The sequence below is a fragment of the Mytilus galloprovincialis genome, chromosome 3 (assembly GCF_965363235.1).
Source record: "Mytilus galloprovincialis chromosome 3, xbMytGall1.hap1.1, whole genome shotgun sequence".
Lineage (NCBI taxonomy): Eukaryota > Metazoa > Mollusca > Bivalvia > Mytilida > Mytilidae > Mytilus > Mytilus galloprovincialis.
In genome coordinates, this window is record NC_134840.1 from 82,820,819 (window position 1) to 82,844,371 (window position 23,553).

Consider the following 23,553-nt stretch of genomic DNA (forward strand, 5'->3'; position numbering starts at 1 on the left):
CAATTTTATCAACTCTGAAAATGAAGATTGAAAGTAAATATTTTCAAACTAAAAAAAAACTCTTTTCTGTAAAATATCTGTTATTTTGAGTAATGCATATTTCAGTATAAGATATTTTCATCTTTCAACTATTTCATATATTTAAAAAAAATCTTTTTACCAGGATTACAGAGATGAAATGGCTGACAAAGAATCTGTGAAGATGGAACTAGTAAACCAAGGTCAACAATTAGCTAAAGTCAGCAGTGAAGTACGAGCAGCAGACATAGAGGGCAAACTTCTGAGGTTAGAGGACAAATGGCAACATGTCACCTCTGTTATGTCTTTCAGGTATGTTATTTTAGATATAAACCCTTGTGTTGTGAATCTGATAATTTACAGTAATGGAGAGAAGGGGTATGGACTGTCTGCAATTTTTATCTGCAACTTCAATCTGTATTTTTTACTCGTCCTGAACATGCATAAACTATTTGCCACTGGATGTTTAGCAACCAACAATCAATCAATCAATCAATCAAATTTGTCTTTTTAATGAATTGTTCTCCAAATCTTAAGGACTCATTGGTATTTTCACTTTTGTGCACCATTAAAGTGATACATATACATGATGAAAGTAAGAAAGTTAATCCTGCTCTTCTAGAATTTGCAAATTTTGAAATAATTCTGTAATACAAGAATTTTGAAACTTGCTTAAAAGCGCCTGAATTTTTAATGCATCACATTTTTTCAACTTGAGAGAATTAATATTTATACAAGAATCTTAATTTTTTTTCAGACAAAGAAAACTGCAGGAAACATTGTTAGCAGTCCAACAGTTAGACAGCAGCATGGCTAACTTGAGAAAGTGGCTAGCTAGTATTGAACATGATTTAAGCACACCTATTATATACAGAGAATGTAGTTTACTAGAGATTCAACAAAACCTACAGCATCAACAGGTAAGGGAAATAACTCTTCCAACACTATATCTTTAAGAAGTAATCTAATAAAATAATATTCTACAGTATCATTGGATAACTTACCGTTTTTTAAATCGTGTTCTTTGTAAATTATTTCAATCATTGTCCATAACACTAGTAAAGGATGTTTTATTTATTACAAACATTTAAAAAGATCAATCAATAAATTGAAAATATACTTCAGAATTAGATTTACTTCATCTGACCTTGCAACCAAAAATGATGATTTTAACGACTCACAAGAAAATATTATAACACACATTTCATCCCCATTTTGGTAATAAAGCTTCTTTTGTAATCAGACTTCTTTGCTCTGAAATCTTATTGAACTCGGTTTTCCTGATAACAATCTATCCAGATAAACTTTTTAAATGCAATAAATCTACCCTAAGCTTCATATTTGATCTGATAGCAAATTATCTAACTTTTCTAGGAGATACAGAAAGATATAGAGCACCACAGTGCCGGTGTAGGATCTGTCCTAAATCTCTGTGAGGTGTTGTTACATGATACTGATGCCTGTCCATCAGAGAAAGAATTTGAAGCTTTACAAACTGCCATGAAATCTCTGGATAAAAGGTGGAGGACCATCTGTAAACTGTCACCTGACATGAGAGTCAGGTGAGTAAAAAGGGTCATGTGACTCATTACAGAGAAATCAATTACCTGTGTATTGTTGACTTTATGTTGACCTCTAAATGTTTTTTTGATTATTTTTGTCATTGACATATACCCGACATCTCTTTTTATTATTGCATGTTAAATAATATTATTGCACTTGACCAATTGGATTTCAGAAGACTTTAAGAGCCTTTAAAACCAATCAGGGTAATTTGAGAAGTTACCTAGATAAAGCAGTTTCATTTCATAATTTGATTTAACCAGCTAGCAATTTAAAAAAGATATTGAGTTTCCATCTATATTTCCTTCCCTCTTGAATTGAAAAAATAAAAAATAAAATTTGTTAATACTAGAAGAATTTATGTTGTAGTTTTGGTTTAAATTTTTAAATGCAGATTATATCAAACAGTATGCACATTTAATGTAACATTAAAATGCATTAATTTAATTTAAATTGTATACTACAACTGATTAACAAGTATTTAAACACTTATCCACCAGTTCAAAAGGTAACAATCTTTGTTTTTAAGTCATCAGCTGTCACAATTCATAGATGAACAGCAAAAATCATAATTGCAGATAATTTAACAGACAACACTTTAAATACAGTAAAATCTGTCACTAGTGAATCTAATGAATTCTTTAGGTCTGAAAATATTGTTCAGAAATGTCATTTTCTCTGTTTATTGACAGTTTTTTTTCTGTTTGAGCAGAAAAAACATGTTTAAATTACTTTAGAATATGTATTTTGTATCCTGATACAACAGTTGGCTTAAGTCTGGATTTACTATGTTGGAAGGTTCCAAAAAGATAGGTTTCACTGTATAAACTTTTCAAGGTTATTTTATTATTTGAACAGAATTGAAGAGACATGGGGATTGTGGCAGAACTTGTTAGACGATTGTAAGAGGTTCTGTAACTGGTTAGATGACAAAGAGAGAGACGTTAGTGATCTCTGTCTAGATACTCCCTCGATAGGACCAACCAAAGAGGAAGTTGTTAGATTTGAGGTAAGAAAAATGTACCAAAAAAAAACAATTGTAGAAATTTAGTTTGGTTCTAGGGGCTTTTTTCCTATCTAAAGGTTCTCTAGGGGAATGAAAACAAGTTCATGAGATTCAAATGACTGACAGTTTTCCTGTTTTAGCGATGTTCCACCATTGTTATTTTGGTCTAAATATCTAAAATGATTTTAAAAAACTTTTCATGAAATGAAATGAAATTTACCGATACAAGAATCATGACAGTGAATTTATGCTGGTATGATTATATCTATAAAACACTATGATTTTATACAAAAATCAAAACTTTTATTTTTAAGCTTTTGTTTAAGGGAGAGTCAAGTTCTATTAATTATGAAATTCAGTAGAAGAAATTACATTGAAACGAAGATTACTGAAGATTTTGAAAAGGATATTTTTTTTAATTTGTTCGATTGAATTTTCAATTTTAGTCCTTACAGAAAGAAATCCATGAAAAATTATCCACATTAGAAGACATTAACAAACAGTATAGAAAATTGGCACGAGAAGGAAGAACTGACCACTCAGGACTACTCAAACAAAACATGCAGGACGCCAATGACCGATGGGACAAACTACAACAGTATGTCTCATCGATCATGAGAGGAATGAAACAGTCCGCCAATCTACGACAAGATTTCAATCATAACCGAGATTTGATGTACAACTGGTTGACACAAATTCAAGTTCAGCAGACCAATATAGAGCACCTGTCTTCCATGGATGTTCCAAACAAACTCAGGGAAATAGAGGTCAGTTTGGGTTCATTTTTCATACCCAAGGTGTTTTAATCTTTTCATATTTTAGAACCATGAATAACGGTACCAGCCAAAATACATGAAACCACATTAATGTAAATTGGTTTGATTATTTGTGGCCATTAAATTACCCAGTATGCAATTGCAGTAGCCATGTTTGTTAGCATTGTTTAATTCTTTCATTTAACTTTCCCTTATCCTAAGCTTCTGTTAAGATTAAATTACATAAAGGTATTTTGTGGCATTTTCATATAAATATACAAAATAAGCAAAATAACAAACCTTTTTAGAAAAAAATCTAATTTTGAGGCTAACAGATCAAATTTTCAACAATATCATAAATTTATTCATTTTAGAAACTGCAAGATGAAATAAATAGTAAACAAAAGAAGTTAGACTATTTAGAACAGGCAGCCGTTTATCTCATGCAGAAAGGGGATAGTAAAGATGCCATAAGGGTCCAAAGAGAGCTGGATGACTTTAAACAGTTTTCTTCCCAGGTCATTGGCAAGGTCAATGATTACCATAGTGAATTGGAACATGTCATTGCTAAGGTACTGTATTCAGTTCTAAGATTTAATTTTGAATGAAACTGGAGAAAGGAAGATTCTTTTGAGCATAAGTTCATTGATTGAATCTTAACTTTTCTCCACTCTTTGGGTTATTTATGTCAAATGTTGATAGACTAATTTTGAAACAAAATTATATTCTGTTTCTTGAAGAATTTTAGACTTATCTAATTGTGGCATATGTTCATAAAGGGGCAGATTTTATACTCATGAGCTAAAATTTAATAAATAATATGTGAGAGTTTATAGAAATTAAAAAAGTGTCAAGGACTTGTGTAAATTGTGTGTTTGTCTATATAGATACATTGATAGCCTGAAGGGTTTTACCTCTTTGAGACCTCTATGATATAAGCTGAATTCTAAAACTCAGAATTGAAATTTGTTTTTGAAAACTTTCTTTGTTTACATTTACCAGTGCTGATGGTAGATCTTAAGTTTGTTTTTATTTTCAAACAGCTTACAGAGGATGCAGTACGAGCTGACAGACAGGTTCCTGGTGACGAGCTTGACGAATTAGAACGTCAGCTTAGATTAGGAAAATGGGACATGAAAGAACTTGAGGATTATTTAGAGGCTTCACCTCCTGAAAGTCCTCCTGAGAAGCGACGTCATATACAGGAGAGATCTGCTTCTCCTGTTCAACTTCGATCTACCTCACCTATCAGAGCTCGCACACCTCCACCAATCAGAGCTCGCACTCCTACGCCAAGGTCGCGGTCACCATCTAGGTCAAGATCACCTTCCAGGTCACGTTCACCTAGTCGTTATGCTTCTCGCTCACCAGTCAGGTCACCAACACGAGTGTCTACAAGAAGAGCAAGATCACCAATGAGAACTAGAGAAGGTAAGGAATAACTATTCCACATTGTATATATGATGATGGACTTGTAGTCCCTGAGTAATAATCTCTGTTTTTTCATTGATCAATGTTTATGGATGTGTGCATCCTTAGGTATATATGAGTGCACTTTTGTTTTCTGAGCTGCATATATGCAAATCATAGCCGACCGTGCAAGGGCTGTATAGCCAGTTAAGGTTGTCAAAAACTTCCATTTGTGGTAGAGCTGCACAACAGCTATTAAAGGGTCTAAGTAGGTCTCAGCAAAATAGAAAAATTGCAAGAAACTTTTTAATCACAGAAATAGCGAATTTAATAACTGCCCTTTTGTAATTTAGCATTTTTTTTGGGTTTAGAATTCCATAAGGTAAAGCCAACATTAAAAAAAAACATGGTACAGGAAAATACTAAACATTTTAGCTCTAGAAATTTCAAGACAAGAAAGATGGAGAAGATTGAGAGAAGAGCTTTCAGAGAAAGGTCGTGAAGCTGAGATTGAGGCTCTGTTAGAAAACCTTGTAGATGCTATAGAGGATGCTAAAGATAAACTGTGTGATGCTGAAGATGAGGTCATGGCGGGTACTCCATCAGAATCAGGAAATAATGATTCCTTTGAGGACTATGTGAGTTTTTCTCTATTTTATCTCAATGATTGTTATATGCAAAAGATACCAAACAGAAATCATATTATGATATATGAAAGAAGAATTTTCAACATTCCATGCAAAATACTTGTCCTTGTCCTCAGAACACAAAATCAAATAATACACCTTATCACTAATCCCATCTGACCCGGCCGCTTGAACTTTTGACGCATACAACAATCACTTTTCCATTGTGGCGTCAGATATTTTGTTTTATGACGTCAAAATTTTACAGGAACCTGTGTGATATCCAGTAATGACGGACAAATAGCGATAAGGTGTATAGTCTAACAAAAATGTATAAGAAATAGATGGTGGGGGTCCGGAAGGGCAAGCAACTGCTTTTCCAAAAAAACCTCTTGAATAATGCATTTAATCTACTGTGGATTCATTTATATTCATGTGTACCAAATTTCATGGATTGAACAAAACTTTTACTTTCATGGACATTTAATTTCATGGTTCTGCCAAAGACTGCATTCAAGCCTATGGAATTTGAGAAAATTCGTGATTCTCCTGTACCAACGAAATCCACGAAAATTAATATCCAAAGAAAAAAATGAATCCACAGTATAAGAAATTACTTGTTCAATTTAATTAATTGCAGCATGGAAAAAAAAGTCAGATTAGCCAATGACACCGCTATCTAACAGCACAAAAATATAAAATCACAAAGAATTCATGTCTGTGGTCTTCTTTTTAATGCACATTGATGAACAGAATGATAAATGGTGTACTCTTAAGGAGGCTCGCGGGTATAAGATTTTCAGAAAAAAATTAAACATAAATTTTTCATGACAAATTTTGTTTATTACCTTAAGTAGTTGTTACTTTGTCATATGGTACAAAAATCATTCCAAAAAATCAATTCTTGTTGGCTCCAGGTGACTTTTAAAATGTAGATATCATTGAAAAAGCTCCAAGTTATCTCCCTTTGGTGTAAAAATGCGATTTTTTGGCATTAAAATTGAAATATTTTTTCTAACACATCGGTGACCTATATTTTTTATGATGTTTTCGAATAAGCTGTACATAAACTAAATAATTGTAAAATTTAAGCGATTTCTGTAATTTAGTTCTTTTTTTATTTCGATATTACCTATTAGTTCAACAGAAAAAAAGGACATTAACAAAAATGTATGCTTCTTTTGAAGGCAGATTGTGAGCGTAAATGAACAGTGACCCCATTTTTTTATTTCATTTTTCTATTAAGTATAAGATAAAGTTCATTTATAAAAAAAATATAGAGAAATCCTATATTAAATTAAAAAAAAAGGATTTAGACCCGCGAGCCCCATTAACATTCTTTCTTTCATATAACCATGCTGTTAATCATAATTGAAGTTTCACCTTATTTTCAATTTCAAAGTGTATTGACTTTTTACTGTAGACATTGTTGAAGCACAGTAAAATGAAAAGCATTCAATTGATATTAAAAAAAAGACGCAAAATATTGCAAAAAATAATGTAATCTTGAAATCCAATTATTTATCTGTACGTTGACTTAAAAGCAATTCTGTTTTCAGTTCCAATGTATCAGGGAATGTGAGATGAGTATAGATAATATGAAGAGAATAGAGAGATTGGTCAAAACAGAAACAGGAGTCTATGGCATAGCTAGTGCAGATGTTGAAATTAAAGGTATGGTAACACAAGATATTAGACACAAATTTACAACTTACCCCACATTAGTAAAGATCAATTACAAAAGTTTGAAAAGAAGTTTTACAAATATATTTAAGAATTGAATGCTTCTTTTTGTAAATTTATTGGGGTGTAAAAGCGTTGACCGAAGTACATTTTGTATGAAGCGCGGAAGCGCTTCATTCTAAAAATGTACGCACGGTCAACGCTTTTACAACCCTATAAAGTTACAAAAAGAAGCATTCAATACTTATAATTACATTTTTTAGCTATAATCATGAAAACACGAATTTTATATATTTTATTATTTAATTCACCTGTGCACTTTATTGTTGGAGCACGTGTTATCATGAATGAAAAGTTGTATTGAGCAAAACAACTGCTTACGGAATAACACGTGATGTGCAGTTAGCCAATCAGAATAAAATATTATAATGAAACATACATCTAATGTAATTATTGGAACTTATTGAATCAAAGAGGGCCTAAAATATATGTTGAATGTGCATTATCTTGAGGGAAGATTGTGGATGGAAGATCAATTTAAATACATGACTCAGTTATTTCAGTGTACATTTTTATGAAAATAGTCATAAGATGCAATTTATTTGGTATGGTTGATTTAGTTGGAAATCTTATAATTTTCTCTGACTTCTAGAATGTTATGCACAATTATAGTTGATTTTTTTTCAGTCATCTAAAAGGCACTATTTTTTTAAGGATTGCTCAAACTCAATTTTCTACAGCAAAATCAACCATACACGTCAACAAGTAACAAATTCAGTACATTTATTCTTTATAATTTGTAGATGTTCTTCAAAGATGGGAGATATTGCAAGCCAGAATGATGGATAGAAATTATAGAATGAATCAACATCATCAAGACTGGGGTCAATTTAAAGCTGACCTTGATCACATGTTAGCTTGGTTAGATGAGGTGGAAGCTAATCAGGCTACACAGATATCTGCACCAAGGGACATAACTCAACTAGATTCTATTATAAGACAACATAAGGTATGTCTCTGCTAAGTATAGGAGGGAATTCCTATTTTAATTAACATGCATACTTTTGGATGAGGATATCATGGTACACCATTTGCAACACAGGTGGAAAGGGGTTTACAACCAAAAACATGCTTGTATTGTATTTTTGTTGTAATCACCATAAGAAATGAACCTTTTGGCTACACAAGAAAATGTTTTCATTTGTTATATGTGTATTATACAAACATTTTCTGTGGCTAGGTTATTTTTTTTTTAGAAGTTTAACAGAAATCCTCAACCTGACCATTTTTCCTGTTTATTTAAATGAAACATGTTGTCCATTTTTGTGGCTGAAATTATACAAGCTCTCTAGGATTAATTTGTTTCAACAGATATTTAAAAAACTATAAATTTTTTAATAAAGGGAGATAATCATAGAAATTTTAACAACACACATTACTTTACAGATAATAGCTGCACATAGATTGAAGGTACAAGGTCTAACATTATGTATAGAACTAGTGTGGAACATAATTATTTGACAATGTTTTCCATTTTTATCCATATAAAATCATACTTCAAGAAATAGACATTCCTAATACATGCCTTTTGCTACATTTTTCGTTAAATCATTACCAAAAAGGTAATTAGTCTGCATTTTTTCCCACCTACTTCTGTAAGTACAGAATGTGAAATATATCTAAATTGATTTAAAATAATAAAAATTACTTGATTTATAAATTGTAAAATAATGGAAGGAAATGCAAATGATATTAAAATCTTTGGTTTCTTATTCTTTGTCTGGGTAAATGTATGATATGACTTTTTTTCATTTGGATATGATTTTAGGCACTATATGTGGTAAACAATTGTCAGTTACAAATAATTAAGTTCCACACCTTTTTGCATGAAGCTTTTTTGTTTATACAAAATAAATATTTAAATTTGTTTATATGTATAAGTTGTTCTAGTTTTCATGGTATACATATTTAGTGAACAACTGAAATTCTATATTGTAGTAGGCAAAGATATATGAATCGCTTTGAATTAAATTCACTTTTAAAGCATGTGTACACAAACTAATTAGACATATGAATATTAATGCACTTTGATAATTCATATAACATAGACAACACAAGACAAATATTTCCTTAAAGTCTCATTTGACACTTGTTTTATATAAAATATACAGCTTATTATAGCACACAAATTAACAACAAGAGCCACTCTATAAAGAGTTATGAGAGACTATAAAACATTTTTTCTTAAATTATAATACGAATACAAGTCAACTATCATCATTATTAAAATTTCATAGCAGATATTGTCACATTGAGTAATATAAAATTGATTCATTACCTAGATTAAAATTTTGAGATTATCTCAGTGAAACAGCAACTCCAAAAATGCCATTAAACAAAACCAATAAGTTACCTGACTTTTTATTAATCTCTAATTTCTTAAAGGTTGACAAATTGTGAATGAATTTAACAGAGACTTCCATAAAATCAGCCTTTAACATTATAAACATTTAGATGCAACCCCATTTAGACATGTTCCTGACTTTGACGGAATCACCTCTATATACTCCCTTACTCATAAGTCAAAGTGAAGCTGACAATGCCATGGCAAAACAAGAAAATTTAGGAAAAGACACATAAAAGTCCACAAATCACTTCATAGAAAAGTAGACTGTCTAAGCAACACAAACACTGCAAAAAATTGGTGGGGAGGAGGGGGAGTGACCTCTGGTGCTTCAAAAGGTTGAGCAGAACTTGCAGCTATTCACTTTTTTCTTATCAATAGAAGTTGTGTAGAAAAAGAAGGAACATGATCTAGAAAAAAAAACACTTTTAGAAATAGAAAATGAATCTTGTTTCATTAAAGTGATAGCTTATACAAATTCATTACTTTGGAATTTGATTATGCTTCTAAGAAATGAGAAACTAAGAGCTCAAAATTACTGAATTTTTATTTTAGAATGTGAGTATATTTTGTGGTAAGGTCTCTGTGTTTTTCACACATTCAAAAAATACATTCAGGTTTGTGTGGAAAAATCACCTTTTTCATTTCATCATCTAATACATCATTTGAGTTTCACACAGTGACTTGTAATAGATAATAATAGATGTGGCTAAACTCTAATGGAATTAAGCATGATGTGCCACAATATTTTTTTATTGCTAACCCATTTATTTTATGCATCAGTCAGGGGCAATCTTATGCTAAGATAAAAAAAAAAAGTCCAGGCATATAAAGTTAAAAATAGAAAGGAATACAGTAGACAGATGAAAACTACATTACTGAAAAGTGTCAAAATTCTGATTAAAAAAATGTCATTTGATTTGATGGGTAGAGTTTATATAAACATGAAAAAGATAATTTTCTATACAATAACTTGGAGTAGGGTTTACAAAAACCTATTTTGTCCCTCAGGCTCTGAATTGTATGCTCAATATATTGCATTTTTTCCAATAAACAAAAGTTTCACTATAATTTCTGAAATCACAGAACATACACAGATCAATACTATATAATTTTTTAGTATCCATGTTTTTTGGTTATGTTTAAATATTATAAATATATCGGTATGCATTTATGTAAAATACAATGTATTATATTTTCATTACAGTAATATAAGAATTGACAGTAATATATCCTTTTTTTTTTTAATTATTTATTGTATTGCAATATTAAGTTTCCTCTATGTTTTTACAGGATTTTCTTGTTCAGCTAGAATCCAAGAAAGCAAGAGTATTATCACTAAATCTTACAAGTAAAAACTTTACAAATTTACGGACACAAGAAGGGAGAGAACTCCGTGATAAATTGAGACATATGAATAAACGCTGGGAGGCAATATGTGACCATGCCAATTTAATGCAGAACGATTTAAAAATATCTTTAATTCATTGTGAAGAATTCCATATTACTATTCATGACTTGTTACTCTGGTTAGAAAGTGTAGAAACAAAAGTCCAGCAATGTGAACCAATCAACAGAGGTGCTGATGAGAGTGCTTTGTGGACAAAACTTAGAAAATTAAAGGTTAGCATACTGTAGTGGTAGACATATTATTCATGTTCTTAATTTTTGAGAACTGATATAATTGTTTTGAAACTCTTTATCCAGATTGATTTTAAAACTTATCGTAAGAATTGTAGGGAAAAACAGCATGTTAGGTTACATCAGGCATTGTGAGATACCAAAAGGCATCCAAAAACTATTTTACTTACGGTATAAAAATTACACAAGACACCATCATAAAAAAATATGAAAATGCTAAAATAAACACTAAATAGAAAAAACCAAGATTGTGCAACAGGAAACCCACCAAAAAAAACAAAAATAAATTTAGGTCCTTTACAAGGGTCACTCTAAATGGTAAAAGCATAGATTAAACAACTTCTAACAATGGATCAAATCAGTAAATCAAGAAACAGTTGTTTTTCCTCTCAACTCCTTCAGTGTTTTCCGTTTCTAACCTTTATATACAGGTTTGACTGTAAGTATGATACTGATTGCTGTCTGCACAACACATGTTTCTAAAGCAGCCTTCAATGTGGAAAGGGCTTTGCCTGTTGCCCAATCTAATTTAATTTTTATGATAAAAAATTTGTTAAAACCCCCCGAAAAAAATTCAACGAAGAAGAGACGTTAATTTAAATCTAATTCATGCATTTTATTTCAGGAATTAAAATTAGACATGGAATCAAACCAACCCAGAGTTCAGTCATTAAAAGAGACAGCAGACCAACTTCTGATAAATGACGATTCTGCAGAGATGCTGAATGCTAAAGATAAAACTCACATTATATCAAATAGACTAAGAGCATTGTTACGACTATGTAAATCATATATAGTTAGTCTGGAAGAGCGACTCAATGTGTCACCTGATGTTGCTTCTCCGGTAAGAAATTTTTATATAGTATTCAGCTATTCTAATGAATTTTTGTTTGGTAGATTTTCTATACGCTACTGAGTTTATGTTTGTTACAAACATTTTATGATAATTGATTTCAAGAAAATAAGTCCAAACATTAAAATTACATATAATAACATTAACGGTACCAATTTTCTGCACCAGATGCGCATTTCGACAATACATGTCTCTTCAGTGATGCTTGTGGCCAAAATATGTAAAATCCAAAGCTTATATAAAAGATGAAGAGCTATAATCCAAAAGTTCCAAAAAGTATAGCCAAATCCATGAAAGGAATCAGAGCTTTGCATGAGGGAGATACATTCCTTAATTTATAATAATTTTTAATATTTTGTAACAGCAAATTTAATAATACAAAAAATCCTTATTTTCATGCCAGTACCGGAGTACTGGCTACTGGGCTGGTGATACCCTCATGGACTAACAGTCCACCAGCAGAGGCATCGACCCAGAGGTAGTTATAACATTAATGGTTCCAAACTTACCAACTGAAGGATGGTTATATATCATGACGTTTTTTGCATCGTAGAGATTTTTTTTCATATTCTTGTCTTGACATTGAATTCGCCTTTTCAGAAACTAGAGGACTATGGGTAATCTCATTGTTCGTACACCAAAATGAAAATAACGTCACGTCATTGGTTAAATTTCCATTGTTTATGACATTTTTAACCAATCAGGACATTTTGGTGTACACTTTTGAAAATATTACCCAGGATGCATTAGATTCTGAAACGGCGAATTATTCAGAGTTGTTTTCCATATTTACATATATTTTAGGAGTTCTTGCATAAATCCTGTTTTATCAACAAAAAAAGTTTAAGAGGTCTTGAAAATTGTTTTAATTAAGTTTTTTTTTTTTTATTATACAGTCACTTTGGATAAAACTCTCAATAAATTGTGATAACATTGACCTTCCAACTTGTAAAAGAAATAGTAAATACTTCAATGACTTTTGTTGTAACTCTCAAAATAATATTTTAAAATTAGATTTAAATTTTTGTAGCCATTATCATTAGATTTAACTGATAGCAGATTGTCCAGTTATTCTGCAAGAACCAGTACACCGAGAACTAGGTATACACCACTCCGTCCAGGGTCATCCGTCCGTACAAGATCACCGTTTGCTGTCACTCGTCAGGTATGGTACAATAATTGATACCACAAAAGTGCTGTAGAAATTTAAAATTATCTACCATTATCTATTTTGGTATTTTTAGAGGGTAGCATACATTGATAAATTCTTATCTCTCTGTAGTACTGCAAAGAATGCATTGATAACTTTTTGGTTTCTTTTTGCGCAGCACATTAATTTGACTATTCTAAAATAACTTGTTTCAATGTAAAGTTTAAGTGTGACAATAGAAGACATTTCATCAACTAGTACATCCTGAATTATTTCATGTAGTGGAATTATATTTAGGGTATTTTGTATAATTTCTATTTCATAAATGTTCAACAATTCTTGCTTTTCAAACAGACTGATAGAAACTTTCTGTAAGCTATTTCTAAATTTTATTTTGATGTAACGCTTGGCTTTTTTTCTGATAAAAGCACAAAACTTTTAGTTAGTAACTACATCTGGCCTATTGCTATTCTTTTTCAATATTTCTCATTTTTTTTATTTCAAATACATGTATGTTAATTTTCAACAACTAATTTTATCTAGTTTTTGTTTGCATTTTCATGAATATTTTTGTAATTAAGTAAGTAATGAATTCTCTTAATTTTTTATTTAATTTTTTTTAAATCATTTAATATATAAAAAAAAATGTGTTTTATACATATTGTGTTCTTATGATATTGAAATTTCAAAATTATAAAAAAAAAAATGCTCAACAGCTCATATAAGAACTACTAATTATTCTGAGATTGATTGTGATATATGTTTAAAATATTGTTTATTTTTAATCAATGATTTATAGAGAAAAATTGACAAAGAATAATTTTCTTTATGTAATGGGTTGATGATTTGTCTTATGTTAAGTACAATGTATCAATAAATGTACCACACAGCACTGTACACTTTGTTGTTGTTGTTGAATTATATGGTGCAAAGAAAAATGTTGTTAGTGGTAATTATGTATACTCTTATGTATATTGCACTTCAGCTGTTCCAAGTTAACATTTAGTCAAGATTTCTTTGATATTTAACATCAATTAAAAACTATAGTAGAAAATTATTTGATTTAATTCATTCATAACAACAGTCATTTTTAATCATCCAAATAGGGATTATAATCCCTTTTCCTTAAAAAATGCCTAAAACTGAACATTTTCTTTTGGAACAACTGTTGTATATGGCTGTGTGCCATTTATGTGACATTGTTTCTATCATTCGTATTGGTAGACATAAATGTTTTAAATCACTGGCAGTTATTGTGTTGAAAGTTGAAACTCCAGAAATTAATCTCTATCTTCCAAATAATATATTATTATATGTATTGGGTAAATTTTCTGATTTAGGGTTATCTGCTGTTGATTTAAACCATGGATTCTTTGTAAATTTAAAAATAAATGTTTATTAAACTCACCACTGCTTTAAATAAAACAGTTTAAAAATTTCTTTATCTTTGTCACATTGTATAGTAGAATTTTGTAGAAACTTCTTAGAACAGTTACTGGTAAAATGGTTTTTTTACGAGAGAAAAAATAAGGAAATCATTAATGTTTACATTTGTCTTTATGATCGGCTTTTAGTTATCCAAAAATCACATGACCTTGGCCATGGTAAATAGATACCCCTTTTCACTTGGTAAATGTATAGTGAAATTTTATCTAGGACTCTTTTTATCACACACAATTACTAAATGATAGAAACTGGTAAGTATGGGAACCAGATCAATTATATACATAGAATATCTCACATGTTTTATTGATTTCACAGCTACTACGGTGGGTGAGACCCTTTTGGCCGGGCGGCACATGTCAAGATGACATCACGTAATATGGCACTTTTAATTTACTGTTATGATTTTACTATGCATCGTAGGTGGTGGCCCGAAAGCCATGCATAACTGTATGCGTCTTGTAACAATCCTATGCTTGGTAACTTAAAGCTGAACATCCCTGATCTACTTTCGATTCTTTCTACTATACAATTATTGCCTTGTTCTTACTAGAAATCCCTGGAAATGTAAGAGTGTTGGTATACAATTGTTGTTGAATGTGTTGTCCTGTGTGTAATGTTTGTTTTCTGTGTCGTAGGATAGACTGCATCTTAAAAAATTATATGTTTCTGAAAACTCTTTAGGGCACTATTTTATAGAATGCTTAAACTGGAATTTAAAAAGAAATAATCATGATAATGGATAAAATAGGAGGACAAATATGTTTCTTTTATGTTTTTATTTTATGAAATGTTCAGAAAGATACCCTTGTCTCCCAAAAAAATCTATTCAGCTTTATGTTCATGACCTTATGGAGATAACCATGGAAGATCATATGCATGGGTTTGCATGAAGATTTATGGTGCATTACTTCCCTTTGTTATTCCAGATGTAACAGGTCTATTTGTATTTATTACTTACAAATTATCCATATGTTTATGTACCAAAAGGCTTGCATAAAGGTTACACTTATACATAAAATGTATAAAGCTATAAACTCATATATATGTGATAAGTTATATTGGTTTTAAAACTGAAAAATACAGTAAACATGTTATATAAATTGTGTACAGTCAAACCTGAACAAATAAGGGGTCCTTTTGCAAGGAAAATAAACTTGCGTTATTGATTACAAAATTTCCTAAAACTAAGGTCAGACTGCAAGTTTTGTTCATAGACTATAGATGTGATTCCAGCAACTGTTTAAAGGGGTCTAGGGGTTATTCCTATTGAAAGAGTGGCTGTGACAGCCTTTTTGGCGGCAAATTTTAGTGATAACGTTAGTCATGATTTTCTTTTTTTTTTCAATCTGAATATGCATGCCACTGCATGGAGTATGCTTTTATTTTTAAAAGTTGTTATAGTATGGACTGTTAGAAAAGGTTTGACTGTATTCTTGTAAGCAGGAGTGAAACCATATGGAAGAAAACATTTCCAAAATATAATTTCATTCATCATTCATAGTAACTTTACTAGATATGAGGGGTGGACAGGGGTAAGGGAGACAGGGAGAAAGGGGGTAGGAGATAGGAGAGGAAGGCTGGGAGAAAGGAGAAAAAGTTGGAGAAAGGAGAAAAAATAAAATATCTCTCCTTTTAAAAAAATTTCTAATATTTCAAGAAAAAATATCTTAAAAGGAGATGTTTTATTCTAATGGGAGAAAGGAGAACGGGAGTTGGAGAAAGGAGAAGAGGGGTGGGAGAAGGGAGAAGGGTACCCCCCTGTCCTCCCCCTCAGATATCATCAAACATTTTTATCAGTTTTATCATCTTCATTCATTTTTCATATTTCATTAAAGAAAATGGTCACCATATTCATTTTTTTTCTTATAGTATATTTCTCTTTTCTGTCTGTGCATGATCCATTGTAATGGTTATCAAAGCATGTCGTAACTTGGGCCACCCAGTACTTTATATTTGATATATAACTATATTTAGTTAGAATTGTAGCATTAGATTAAATAATTGTGTTGGATGCTTTAGACTATAAATATGTTGGATGCTTGCAGCATGTAAATCAATGCTTAATGTCAGACTGGAAAAAAATATCGCTAAGTTTTCGTATGTTGTGACAAAGAATTAAAATTAAAAAGAAGAAAAAAAATGTGAAAAAATAATGCAAAAAATTTAAAAATAAGAAGATGTGGTAATGATTGCCAAGGAGACACCACTCTTCCTCAGACCAAGTGATGTAGAAGATTATTTTTATGTTTTTACTTTTTTGCTATTTTTTTCTTGTACTGCTTTAATAATAATCAAGTACTGGGTTAAATATTTTGCATTAGATTTTAGAACAGTCAGAGACGTTATTTGTCTCTGGAAAAGTTATGCTTTTTACTGATAATCAGTTTTAAATATCGCTTACTATAAAAATTATAACCAGGCTATTTATTACAAATTTTTGTTTTATGAAATATCTAGGCCAATCATACAATACATGCTGACTTCAAATATGACATTTTAACGATATAGAATTAGTTGCTAATAATGTTTGAATAGCTCAATTAATCAATTGTAAATAATTTTCCATCTAAAAATTGTCTTATAACTGTACAAAGTTTTGAATGAAAAATAAGTAAGGCAAATCATATGAGAGTTGCTACAATTTAAAGGGCAAACATCATCATTTAATCTTTTCATCACTCAATTTCAAATCACAGAAGCACACCATTTCATCCACACACTAGTGCTAGTAGTAATCATTCTATAAAGATTAGTAGATTTTGAATCATTTCCTCATTGATACTTCACAAATCATCTAATAGCTAGCTAGTGTCTTTAATTGTGAATACTGGCCTACCATGATATAATTTCTTCAGACTATTGCTTCAGTAATTACTTATTTTGGTTTATTTTACAGTAAAAATAGTTCTTTTCGGTTACAAGAACACACATATATATATATGGTCAGCCAGTATAGCAATAAAACTTTTAAGTGAAAATCGTAGAATAATATTATGATTTTAAACAATGACACACATCTTGTTTTCATATATTTAATTGATTATTTATTTATTTTGTAGCTCAACAGAACTACATGATGTGGAAAGTCAACGAAGACCGTCATACTTCCGTCGAGCCCTTAGAACAGCTCTACCATTTCAAATCTTTCTTTTACTGTTACTTGGCATAGCCAGTTTAGTTCCGATGACAGAAGAAGACTATAGTTGCGTACTTATGAACAATTTTGGTCGATCGTTAGGTCCAATGTTACGATATAATAATGGACCACCTCCTTTATAATTCACCATTTCAGAATCTAATGTATTCTGGGTAATATTTTCAAAAGCGTACACCAAAATGTTATGTTTGTTTTAAAATGTACTAAACAATGGAAAATTAACCAATGATGTAACGTTATTTTCATTTTGGTGTACGAACAATGAGATTACCCATGATTCTTTTGATTCTGAAGAGGCTAATGGTCTTTGAACATTTTATACATCATGTAGTGTTGGGAATCAAAATACTCTCGAGTGGACGCAATGAATTGACATTATATACTGCCATTCCAGTTTTTATGTTGAATGTTGACATTTTTTTACAAATATAAAGGATCTCCATATGTGTCTGTGATAATATTTGATTTTGTACTCTTAATTAACGAAACTGTGATATCGAATCACATAACTTGCCATATGTATTTACTCGAAGCATTAAATGCTAGACATGTTTGTAGGGTAATTCTGTGTTGCTTATTTATAGTCCCAATGTGGCAAGTTTGTTTGTTGTGTATAAATATAGTACACATGTATATATATTGAAAAGTTATAAAATTTGTGTATATATATATATATATACATATTTGGCCTTTTGTATTTGTTTGTGTTGACGATAATAGAAGTATTGTCAGATTGATTGTATAACATTTGTAAAAACCAATTGCAGATATATATGTATAGTATGTCTTAGAAATTGATTGTGTTATACATGTATATCCAAATTTACATAAATTATTTATTTTGAAAAAAAATCAAAGTAAAGTGTGTGTTTTAGTTAAATTTATTTTTTCACTTTTGTAATTTGTAAAATATAATGGTGTATATGTATTTAACATAGGTGAACTATGTTTCTCCAGACAAGTTAGTGCTAGTTCTTAATTTATTCAAGAAAATCTAATAATGTTACTCTCATCATTGCAATTTTGCAATTAACCACAAGATTGCAAATTTATCATCTTCATTCATTTATTGTTATCATTTAGCACATCATAAAAACCTAAAAAGCACAAGTTGACACTTTTTTGTGTTTTGCAAAGAGGTATAATTAATATATGTCCTTATTTTTTGTTTTTGACAAGTTTGACAAGACTGACTTTTAGTTATAGCAGCTATGTCCCCTTAAATGTATTACTGATGACTGATGTTTGAATGGCAGCTTTGATATTATCAGTGCTGCATAAAATATGTCAGTTTTATAGAAATTTCTACTAAATTTTGTCTTATATGCTACAAAATCTTTGATAAAGAGTCTCAAGTTCTTTTACCAATTTTTAAGTTTTATTTAATATATAGTTTTTTTCATAATCCTGGTGTGTTGATATTTTATCATGTTTTCAAGCCTGGTGTTTTTATTTTGTAACTTTTAAATGTTTGGTCCCAGTTAAGTTCATAATAAGTCTCATTTAGCTTGTTTGTATGTATTTTTAAGCGACATTTTTATATTTGTATATATTTGGCAGTATTTATGCATGCATATAGTTGTTAGATTTTACATAAAGTTATTTGTTATGTTAATGATACATATTATACACTTCCAACTTCAACTGTCTTGTTATTATTATTCTAAAAATAGGATTGATTGTTTGGTGTTTAACACCACTTTCAACTCTATTGTGCAATTGTGTGGCGGACAGTATTTATAGGTGGAAGAAGCCGGATGAAAATAAGAAGATGTGGTATTATTGCTAATGAGACAACTGTCCACGAGAGACCAAATAAGTTAGAAGTTTGCAACTACAGGTCTCCTACATGCCTTCAACAATGAGAAAACACATACAAAAAGGCCTTGAAATGAAAAATGTCAAATAATTCAAACGAGAAAACTAACAGCTTGATTTATGTACAAAACAATAAATAAATAACAAATATGATATACAGCAACAAATAACAACCACTGAATTGTAGGCTCCTAACTTGGGACAGGCACATACAGAATGTGGCGTGTTAAACTTTAATATCAGACAATGATATTATCAAGCTACCATTTGAATTTATTTTTGTACTCTCTTCCAGTTGAAAGGTTAATTTTTAAATGGCATTGACCTTTATTGGCTATCTGTCACATAATTTTGTTGACAAATATTGATTACCTGAAATAAGGTGAAAATATAATTCCTTTTCCTCAGGAAATATTTAGGGCATGGCAGTCAGCCACTTTGCTTCATTTCTGCTCCCGGTTTTACATTATGAACTCTGGTCCTGTTGCCTTTGTGTAATGAGGTTCTTGGTGCCCTAACATAAGAATTCATGGCTACACTCATAGGGGATAGTGCTCCAAAGGTATGGATTTGATGTGAGAGGTTTAGCTAGCTATAAAACCAGGTTCAATCCACTATTTTCTACATTAGAAAATGCCTGTACCAAGTCAGGAATATGACAGTTGTTATCCATTCGTTTGATGTGTTTGGACTTTTGATTTTGCCTTTTGATTTTTGATTTTCCTTTTTGAATTTTCCTCGGAGTTCAGTATTTTTGTGTTTTTACTTTTTGATGTTGTATAAATCTGATGGATCTAATGTTATTACATGTACCACAAATTGAAGCAAATGTCAGCATTCAACTTTCTTTTTTCCAAATTACTAAATTCCAAAGGTGAAAAATGGTATGCTGACTATACATGATTATCGATAAAAAGTCTTTTTACAGCAATAATGTTTACTGGAAAGCAACAGATAAAAATTTTAAAAGTGCACACACTGAAATTTCTTATAATTGAATTTATGTAGAAAGTCTGTAAATGAAGGATTTACTACAGGTGGTCCGAGACCACAGTTGTCGTCCCTTGATTTTCGTTGTTCACAAATATAGTCCCTAGTGTTGACAGTGGGTTACTTGCCATTAATTTTTATACCCCTTCCAAATTTATTTCTCCATGTTTAATGTCTCAAATTGCAAGAAGGGGGGTGTAATTACACTGCAAAAAAATTTTGGTTCAGAATTTTAAAGGAAAGTAGTGATTTGGTCCAGCTGAAAAAGGTTGAAAATTAGCACTTCTGAAGCTGTCAAAAGATTTCAAGACGCCCTAAACATAAAATTGTCCATATTTTGAGTTAGCGCCGATGAAGTTTTCTATAATTTTGATATAATTTGTCCCAATAGTAGTACAACACACTGTAAACATTTCTTTGAGAAAGCGCAGGTGGGATTTTTTTAATTTTCATTTATCTTCTAAAAGAAATACACTACGAAATAATTGTGGTCTTGGACCAGGTATCACATAAACTTAACATCATCAATGAATTAGGAAAATGAAGTTACATGAAACAGACATGATTGAAGTCTGTACCCAGGTGCAGAATTTTGTTGCTATTGGTGGCCTCCAGCTGTTTTCTGCTTTTTGGTTGGGTTGTTGTCTCTTTGACACATTTCCCTATTTCCATTCTCAATTGTATGTACACTTAAAAATACTTCTATACACCAAATACACTTGTCATATTGATAATAGTGTCAGAAAAACAGACAAAAGCTCGAAATTTACCAATAAACTATGAAAATGAGATCAAGGTCGTATGAAACGTGCAAGACAGACTGGCACATCTGACAATTATTACATACATCATTTATACTCTACCTATTACTAATAATTTCTGAGAATCCCAAACCACATAAACCAAAGATTGTGCAAAGACACTTGACCACGATGTCAAGGTCAGATGAAACCTGCCAGTTGGAAAAGTTCACCTTACAATCATTCCTTACACCAAATATAGCGGCTCTATTACTTATAATATCTGAGACATAGACCAAACTGAAAAAACTACACATTGTCCATTGCACCAACTATGAAATTGAGGTCAAAGTCAGATAAAATTTGCCAGTCCGATATTTACATCTAAGTCGTTCCTTGTACCAAAGTTTGTATCTATGTATGCTCCCTATGGCAACCTGTATAAGTTTGTATCTCTGCACTCTGTGACAACCTGTACAAATTTGTATATCTGCACTCTATGGCAACATGTACAAGTTTATATCTCTGCATTATATGACAACGTGTACAAGTTTGTATTGCTGCTCTTTATGACAAATACAAGTTCATATATCTGCACTCTATGGCAACCTGTACAAGTTTGTATCTTTGCACTCTATGGTAACCTGTATAGGTTTGTATCTCTGCACTCTATGGCAACCTGTACAAGTTTTTATCTCTACTCTATGGCAACCAGTAAAAATTTGTATCTGCACTCGATGGCAACATGTATACGTTTGTATCTTTGCACTATATGGCAACATGTACAAATTTGTATCTGCACTCTATGGCAATCTGTACAAGTTTGTATCTCTGCACTCTATGGCAACCTGTACAAGTTTTTATCTCTGTACAAATTTGTATCTGCACTCTATGGCAACATGTATACGTTTGTATCTTTGCACTATATGGCAACCTGTACAAATTTGTATCTGCACTCTATGGCAACATGTACACGTAGGTATCTCTGCACTCTATGGCAACCTGTACAAATTTGTATCTGCACTCTATGGCAACCTGTACAAGTTTGTATCTCCAGTGGCGGATCCAGGGGGGGGGGGGGTTCCGGGGGTGCGCACCCCCCTTTATTTTTGCCGATCAATGCATTTGTATCGGTACATATGTTTTGCACCCCCTGCACCCCCCTTTGCCCTGGGTTAGCACCCCCCCCTTTCGAAAATTCCTGCATCCGCCCCTGATCTCTGCAATATGGTAACTTGTTAAAGTTTGTATCTCTGCACTCTATGGCAACCTGTATACGTTTGTATCTTTGCACTATATGGCAACATGTATGAGTTTGTATCTCTGCACTCTATGGTAACCTGGATAGGCTTGCATCTCTTCACTCTATGACAACCTGTATAAGTTTATATCTCTACACTCTATGGCAACCTGTATAAGTTTCTATCTCTGCACTCTATGGCAACATGTATACGTTTGTATCTCTGCACTCAATGGAAACATGTACAAATTGTATCTGCACTCTATGGCAACCTGTATAAGTTTGTATCTCTGCACTCTATGGCAACCTGTATAAGTTTGTATCACTGCACTCTATGGAAACCTGTATACGTTTGTATCTCTGCACTCTATGGTAACCTGTATATGTTTGTATCTCTGCACTTTATGAAAACCAGTATACGTTTGTATGTCTGCACTCTATGACAACCTGTACAAGTTTATATCTCTGCACTCTATGGCAACCTGTACAAATTTGTATCTGCACTCTATGGCAACATGTACAAGTTGGTATCTCTGCACTCTATGGTAACTTGTATACGTTTGTATCTCTGCACTCTATGACAACTTGTATACGTTTGTATCTCTGCACTCTATGGCAACCTGTATAAGTTTGTATCTCTGCACTCTATGGCAACCTGTAGTAGTGTGTATCTCTGCACTCTATGGCAACATGTACAAGTTGGTATCTGCACTCTATGGCAACCTGTACAAGTTTGTATATCTGCACTCTATGGTAACCTGTATACGTTTGTATCTCTGCACTTTATGACACCTTGTATAAGTTTGTATCTCTGCACTCTATGGCAACCTGTATAAGTTTGTACCCCTGCACTCTATGGCAACCTATACAAGTTTTTAACTCTGCACTCTATGACTACATATACAAGTTTATATCTCAGCATTCTATAACAACCTGTAAAAAGTTTAGATATGCATTCTATGTCAAACTGTACAAGTTTATATCTCTGCACTCTAATGTAACATATACAAGTTTAGATCTCTGCACTCTATGGTAACCTGTATAAGTTTGTAT

General features: G+C 31.5%; 1 protein-coding gene across 1 annotated transcript in view; it reads left to right on the top strand.

The window, feature by feature from the left end:
* LOC143069143 (muscle-specific protein 300 kDa-like) overlaps positions 1-19,356 on the top strand; it is a 226,470-nt gene extending 207,114 nt beyond the window's left edge. Inside the window, exons 130-145 of the mRNA XM_076243628.1 lie at positions 164-330; positions 776-938; positions 1,393-1,580; positions 2,440-2,590; positions 3,034-3,354; positions 3,717-3,914; positions 4,386-4,773; positions 5,188-5,390; positions 6,938-7,052; positions 7,865-8,070; positions 8,508-8,531; positions 10,759-11,088; positions 11,732-11,950; positions 12,990-13,124; positions 14,871-14,926; positions 17,615-19,356. Of these exons, the coding sequence (XP_076099743.1) occupies positions 164-330; positions 776-938; positions 1,393-1,580; positions 2,440-2,590; positions 3,034-3,354; positions 3,717-3,914; positions 4,386-4,773; positions 5,188-5,390; positions 6,938-7,052; positions 7,865-8,070; positions 8,508-8,531; positions 10,759-11,088; positions 11,732-11,950; positions 12,990-13,124; positions 14,871-14,926; positions 17,615-17,834 (3,084 nt within the window). The 3' untranslated portion in view covers positions 17,835-19,356. The remainder of the gene's footprint in view (positions 1-163; positions 331-775; positions 939-1,392; positions 1,581-2,439; positions 2,591-3,033; positions 3,355-3,716; positions 3,915-4,385; positions 4,774-5,187; positions 5,391-6,937; positions 7,053-7,864; positions 8,071-8,507; positions 8,532-10,758; positions 11,089-11,731; positions 11,951-12,989; positions 13,125-14,870; positions 14,927-17,614) is intronic.
* Positions 19,357-23,553: the final 4,197 nt, after the last annotated feature.